Source organism: Poecilia formosa, unplaced genomic scaffold, assembly GCF_000485575.1.
Source record: "Poecilia formosa unplaced genomic scaffold, Poecilia_formosa-5.1.2 Scaffold91, whole genome shotgun sequence".
NCBI classification, from domain to species: domain Eukaryota; kingdom Metazoa; phylum Chordata; class Actinopteri; order Cyprinodontiformes; family Poeciliidae; genus Poecilia; species Poecilia formosa.
The window spans coordinates 1210795-1218421 of record NW_006800030.1 but is presented as its reverse complement, the minus strand read 5'-3'; the positions used below and the strand labels follow the sequence as shown (position 1 = coordinate 1218421).

Sequence of the window (7627 nt, the reverse complement as noted above, 5' to 3'; positions counted from 1 at the left end):
ATAAATAAATAAATAAAATAAATAAAAAAAACAGACAAAAAGCTGCTGTGCATGCCTGTCCCTCTGCATGAAATCTAAATAAAAAATAATTAAAAGTTGGGTCTAAGTGTGCAGCCAAAAAAAAACAAATCCTTGATCTATATTTGTGGAGAAAAGTGCAGAGAAATCTATTTTTATTTAGTTGCTTTTTGCAGTGTGATATAATTGGTCAATTTGAGTATTAAAATTATTTTACAAGTAAAACCTAGGTATGTTCAACTTTTTCCAATGAATAATCAATCAGTTAAATCTCAGCAAATGTTTAGTTTCTGTTTTGTCCTTTTTTCCATCATACAGATGCATTCTGTTCAGGTGTTTTTGTTTTAATTATATTTCTATTTTTTTCCCTTTGATTCCTTCTTTTGCATTTGCCCTTTTCCACATGTCAGACTCTATCCAAATCTACAGACCCTTAAAATCCCCCTTCTCCTAAACCGTTCCCAACCACACACACTCACACACTAAACACACCCACTTCTGGAGCCTCTTTGCATTGGGACAAGGCCAGTATGGGTGTGTAGCAGCCAGATCGATGTGATTTGATGGGTTATTCACTGGAAGAGAGAGCAGGCAGCATGCTAACCTCATAACAGCAGCGTTTTCTGGCGTCCCTCACTGTTATATCTTCAGAACAAGTGTAACATTTGTGTCAAGATCTGGAGTTAGACAAAACGAAACTACGGCATTAATGACATGTTTTTTTTATTATTATTTTATTTTTGCTCTTTGAGTGCATAGGAGTTTTAACATGACAGCCAGTTTTAGTAAAAACAGGCTGCAACAAGTGGACAGTTTTCTCCTGCTTTGGAAGCAGCAACTGTTTTTATTGTGTCTGTGTATTTCTGTTTCATTAAGCCACTCGCACAACAAATCAAACCTGTTTAACTTTGGAACAAACTTATGCTTTAAGATGACCGAGGAGCAATGAGAAAGAAGAAGTAGTGCGCCCTCTCCTGTTTCCTACTAGAAACAGCAGCAAAGCTTAACCTGACTAACCCTAATACGGGGCAACCCCCCTCAGCGGGCTCCATCAGGTAGCATTGTCTCTGCATTCTGCTGCTGGACCATGAAGTTAGTAGAAAAGCAGCATAAAGATGACTGTTTTTTTCCTCCCTTTTTTTTGGTTCTGTTTTGTTTGTTAAAGCGCCTCAGCATATGCTTTGGCTGGAAAACAACATTTGTTCTGCCTGGTGCGTATGGGCTAATTAAGTAAAGTGTTATTCTGGTGCTTTTCACTCACTTCATATTCATCATTTACAACATTCCGATATTGAACTGTTATGCATGCGGCAACACCTTGAATATTGCCAAGAAATTTGCAGGCTGGGATGAATATACTGTATGTGTGCTGTTGTCTCAGTGGTTGCTGTGTGTTTGGGAGCGGGTGTGCTTGGCCAGGCTACGTTTTCACCTCTCTCCTGGATGAAGAGGCAGAGATACGAGGCACAGTGGCCTGTGTGGCAAGGTGGGGAAGGTGAACGACAGCTGGAAGGGACACACTTTACATCAGACTCAAGTGATGAATCAGGGAAATAATAACAGCAATAAATTTTCATTTTTATTATGCTAAAAATAAAGATGATAACATACTTTTTAATATTAGAGGCATAGAGATTTTTGAGATTTTTTTCATCTGATAGAGCAAGCACACATGTATATATACGACCCATGTATATATATACAGAATATACCTTACAAATTTGGAATCTGTTCTTTTATTAGAAGTATTGATGCACTAAAAAGTTGCTTATGCACACCGAGGCTTGTATTATTCGATTACCAGGTTCATGTGAGATTTCGAACTCGACAAGAGTTTGGCATAAAAATGCTAAAGGGTCAAGCTAATAAGCAGCAGAGGAATAAAAACGATAATGATGATGCTGTTCAGCCGACTCAACCTGCCCTCTTACCCTTGCTCCCCACAGCTCTGAGCTGTAATGAGAATGACGGCGAGTCCATAGACCGGGACTCTCAGTACAGCTCCAGTCAGAAAACCAAGCGGATGCGAACATCCTTTAAGCACCACCAGCTGCGAACCATGAAGTCCTACTTCGCCATTAACCACAACCCAGACGCCAAGGACCTGAAGCAGCTTGCCCAGAAGACGGGCCTCACCAAGCGGGTCTTACAGGTAACCCTCGCAGCCTCTCACATCTTGGTTCACACATTCTGTGACTGAACAAGGAAGGAAACATCACACAGACATGATTCACAAATACATAGCATCATTCTATAAACTCTTGTTTGTTTTACAAAGTTGACTCTCTAAATCTCCCAGAAATACACACGTATGACAGGAAACATTGCCCTGAAGGAATTTTCTTTGAATAGACAGAAAGACAGCATCATCCTCCGTCTAAACAATTTGAATCTGGTTAAGAGGTGAAAGACAAAAAGTGGTCGACCTCAAGAAAAAAACAACTTTATATGATGGGACCAATGGGCTAAAAAAAGTTCATATTTTAACATTTATCTGCACTAAATAAAAACGAGCGTCAGACCTTAAACAGCCATTGTATGTCGAATGTTTGGAGGGCAACACTGTCTGGAACCAAGAGACTCTGGTACATGGAACAATGGTGAGTTTTGTTAGCAAAATATTGTAGTCGTGCCTGAAAATTTAAATAAAACTCATCTAAAATGATAACTATGATAAAATGTTTTCAATTTTTTGTAAATGAATAAAAACAAAAAAAAACTTTGGAAGAAGTAGAAATCTGATTCCATCTGGTTTTAGTCACACTGATAAATGGGACAAACGGGACAGTCAGACTTTTCTCTGGCACTTGAAGGATTTGTTAAGGATTTGTGACTATAAAACTGAATTAGTCTTTGGTTTAAAGACTATTACTAAATTTAAGACTGTGTCAAAATAAACAAAAATAGGGCTATAAGAGAATCCCTTTACACTCACTACAAATTCTTCTTTATTTCCATGTCAAATCAATACATTATTAAGTGATTGCTGGTAATCAGTTATTTCTGAATTTTTCTGAAAAAACAAACCAAACCTTAAACACTGAGCAAGAAAGAATGATCATAGAAGTGCAAAAGATTTATTTACAGTTTTATTAATTAGGAAGGTGAAAGCTAATCGTGTGTCTACTTACCCAGACTGAAGGCTCCGTCTCTGTCCTGATAGTGATATAATGCTCTGATGGTGACTGAAGGACAGGGAGGAAAATGTTCTTCGATATATGGAAAGACGACACAAGAGGGTGTTTGATTTCCACTACGACATGTACTACATGTTATCTGGGGAGCTGAGAAAGAGAAAGAAAGAAATACAAACGAGTTGTGAATAAAAGAAAAATGTGAAAAGGAAAAGGAATATATTCTACTGCCTTAATTAGAGCTTGTAGTCGTTTTGCTTTGATGCGTTTTCCTGCCTGTTATTCCGGTTGAAGAGCCTCTCCTGCCACTCGGTTCCCATGGCTCTGTCATGATTCTGTCGCTAACACGCTCCAACACTCGGCTCAGTGCTCAACTTTGTCTCACTCACTCACACACGCTGCTTTTTATTACAATTATTTTTTTATTAATATGATATTACTACAAATAATTGGTGTAGAAAAACAATAATTTGTAGAGGCTGTTTTCAGTGCTGAGCTGGAGGCCAGTGTCATTCCTGGGAATCGTCACGAAAACGGCATAGCAAACATGAGACTAAGAACTGAAATCACAGCTGCTTTTATGCCCACACACTGTGGACGGGTCAATTAGAATTTCCTCACAGGATTGGTGAATAAAGGAAGCCATGGGCTCTGGATTTTTATGTCCAAACATAAAAGAAGAGGCTGTATTTTTCCTGAGACTAGCCATGAAACGTAAAGCCTTTTTATAACTTTAGTACACAGCACAAGAGCAGCGCAGCTTTGTGTTTTTAAGCTTGCTTTTATCCCGGACTCCAGTTAGACCATCAGCAAATAGGCTTTAAAAAGACAAAGATATAATATATTATGCTCACTGCTGGCTCCAATCAGAGGAAACGGAAACTTCCTCCACAGATCTTCTTGGAATTCTTTTACTTGTAGTTTTATTTTCTGAATGAATTAACAAAGAAAAACACTGAAAGTATAATAACGCATTCAGTAGTTTATAAATGTGTATAAAAATGATTCTGATGCATAGAATCAGTCATGTGAAATTTTCTCACCTGTTCAGCTTGTTTGGTGTGGCAGCTGTAATCATGACATTCTTTTGTTTTGGGTTTCATAAATTTATTTAAGATAGTGTCCTATATGTTAAGAACAACAGAATTGCAGACATCGGTTTATTAGTTTATGTAAAATATTTCTCTTCCGTTTCTGTCTCCAAAGACATGGAAGGTTCTTTTCTCAGGAAAAATGCTTTACGATGTTTACACTGTTCCCTCTCACTCTCAGTTTTCTTTAGAGTTTAAAAAGCTTTCTGTACCGATGGCAGCAAAGCAGCAAGCCAGAAAACTAAAAGAGTGAGCTAAAGGCAATCACAGAATGAGACTGTGCCAAAGCTGTGTGTTGTGATACACAGAAGCGGTTTCTAAATCCCATCCTTTCACTTCCTGTACCTGCCTAACCCTGTCCACGCTGGAGCGTTAGGAGGCTGGAGGAAGTGATGGGATCGGTGATGCCAGTCATGATGCAGAAGACAGCACACACTCTGCGCAGGCCGCTAACCCTAACCCCTGACACACACACTGCCAAACCCCAGGGTGATTTAAAGTGGCCACTCAAACTAAGCGGAATTTGGGGAGAAACAAATCAGACGGATAACATGGAGACTTCACGCCTGCCAGCTGAGATTTGAACCTAAGACCTTTTCAGTGTGACGCCACAGTTCTAACCATGAGGTCTTTGCTCTCTGTATTGAGATAAACTTAGTCATGTTGTAAAATCTTACAGAAGCTCTTCTTTTTGATGAAAACCTGAAACATGTAGCTGTACTAACCAGACTTTTCTGATTGATACCGATTTCCATTGGTTTTAGACCTGACCTCCCAAATCAGATTCTGAAAAACGTTTCCTTAGATCTACAGCCAGTTTTATTTTTTTAGTTCAACCAGTTGAGGAAAACGTGTCTGATTCAGATTTCTGAGTGATTCACTAGTGGATCTTTACTTAAAGTCTTTTGTTGAATTGAAAATAGGACATTGTAGACCTGCTGCATTTTGTGAGTTATGGTGTTTACTGCTAAGTTTTTTCATACATTTATAAACATGTTCTAATGCAAGCTCTGCATTTCTCAGGCTTGGGACTTTTCACATTTAATCTGTGTTAAATCCAACGGGTGGCTGTCAGAGAGACCTGATGTTTAAACAAATTAACTTTCTTCTTTTTGGTTTCTGAACAGGCCATTTTAAATTGTTTTTAACCCTAAGCCAATGATTCCCTGACATGAACCTCACAGGAAGACTGCTGACGGTCTTCTCCAACCTTTGAAGTGGACTTTCATTTCTTCTCATTTTAAAAGTAACCCAAAGAGTCTTAATAAGTGCTTATTAATGCAAAACAGTCCTTAAAATGGATAAACTTTAACATATCAAAAATAATATCAAGAAGAGTATTTTCTTCTTGACATTCTTTTTGATGTTATTCACACCAGGAGGGTGTGAATAAATACATTCTTGTAAAAAAGGAAGTAAAAACAGATAAATTGTAATTTAATTGATCTTTCTTTTAAATTGTTTTATTATATTTTGATATGTGTGTGTGATGCCTTCTCATAAACAAACATTTTGATTTTCAATCTACATCTGCCAGGGCAAAGTATAATTCTATGTCTACTGTATATGTAACATAACAAACTGCTAATACTTAAAAAAAAATCCTCATTAGTTTGTTTTTCCAAATATAGTAGTAATATAACAGTGTTAATATTCCAGAACAGCTTCAATCAATCTACAGATAAATATAAAATTTGTGGTTTTTATATTTATCTAATTCTAAAGGAGACCTTATATAAAAAACAGCAATTGTCATAAAAAATCTATGTTCATTCTATCCTGTTTAATGAAGTTGAATCATCCATCCATCCATCCATCCATCCATCCATCCATCCATCCATCCATCCATCCATCCATCCATCTTCTTACACCGTTATCCCATTGGAGTCAGGAGGGGTGCTGGTCTCCAGCTGTCAACGGGTGAGAGGCGGGGTCACCCTGGACAGGTCACCAGTCCATCGCATGGCAACACAGAGACAGACAGGACAAACAACCATTCCCACACACACACACACACACATACATACATACACACACACACACACCTAAGGAGAATTCAGAGAAACCAATCAACCTGATAGTTATGTTTTTGGAAGTTCAATTATTTTAGATTTGAATCTGTAGCTGATCAAATGAGTTGGACTTCCCTTTGAAGAAAAATATTGTGTCGTTTAAATATTAGCAGTGTTTGAGATTTTATTAAACCCCAGTGGAAGGTTTATTCCAGCTGCTATAAATATATAATGGTTCAAGCAGCAGTTATAAAATTAATTAATGTAATACTGTACTGCTAATATTTAGTTGTTGTACAGTAAAGATGGTTGTGTAAGATGTACAATACAGAAATGTTTGCCAGTTGAGGGTAGTTAAATGAAATCCTGTTTAGGGCCTCAAGCCATCTTGGACTGACTCTGATTCAAGATGTCTTCTTTTTTTCTTCTTCTTTTTTTTGAAGGTCTGGTTCCAAAACGCTCGGGCCAAGTTCAGGAGGAACCTGCTGCGGCAGGAGAGCACCGGGGTGGACAAGGCGTCCGACGGTTCCACGCTCCAGGGTGGGACGCCCTCAGGCCCGGCCTCTGAGATCTCCAACGCCTCCATGAGCCCCTCCAGCACCCCCACCACCCTCACAGACTTAACCAACCCCACCATGCCTACTGTCACTTCTGTACTCACGTCGGTGCCGGGCGGTATGGACGTCCACGAGTGCCGGAGCCCATCACAGACAACGCTGACCAGCCTCTTCTGATGGTCAGAGCACTAGCCCCTCACCCCTCATCATCACCACCTCTCCCTGCACACTCAGACTTTTACCACATCCTTGTAAAAGTCCTCCTTCTGGATCTAAAACTGAGCACTGTTAACACCTTAGAACTTTAAAAGAATTAGAACCATGAAGGAAACAAAAGAACTCCATTAGAGACTATCTGCTTAGTGAGGTGGCTGGGCCTCACTGATGGAATGGTTGTTGTTATTTTGATGTTGTCTTGTTGAGAACTGAGGAGAACCAATTAATTTTTTTCAATATTCACAAAGAGAGACTGCTGAGGAAAAATGTTTTCATTTTTTGGGGAATTTGTTTTTCAGGACAGTATTTATGTTGTAAAAGAGTCACTGTTAGAAGGACTGTAAAAGGTCTTTTTTTTCCATTGTTTGGAAATCTGAGATTAAAATACAGTTTCAAATATTCTATGACTGCCATGTGCCTTTAACTCCAATCAGCTCCACTTTTGTTGACTGAAGTCAGTCGAACCTGACTGTCTCTAAGGAAACTGGACGAGTTAAATGAGTTCTGTGTGTTTGTGGGCTTCCGGTTTTTTACGTGTCTCAGAATAAATGCATAAATATTCCTCTCATCTGAAGAAAAATATACGCTGGAGGGAAATT

General features: G+C 38.7%; 1 protein-coding gene across 3 annotated transcripts in view; it reads left to right on the top strand.

The window, feature by feature from the left end:
- The window catches only part of lhx2b (LIM homeobox 2b), an 11437-nt gene extending 4010 nt beyond the window's left edge, over positions 1-7427 (top strand). For all 3 annotated transcript variants that reach the window (XM_016674195.1, XM_007557751.2, XM_016674194.1), the window contains 2 exons: positions 1965-2170; positions 6699-7427. In XM_016674195.1, the coding sequence (XP_016529681.1) occupies positions 1965-2170; positions 6699-6989 (497 nt within the window). In that variant the 3' untranslated portion in view covers positions 6990-7427. The remainder of the gene's footprint in view (positions 1-1964; positions 2171-6698) is intronic.
- The last annotated feature ends 200 nt before the right edge of the window (positions 7428-7627 follow it).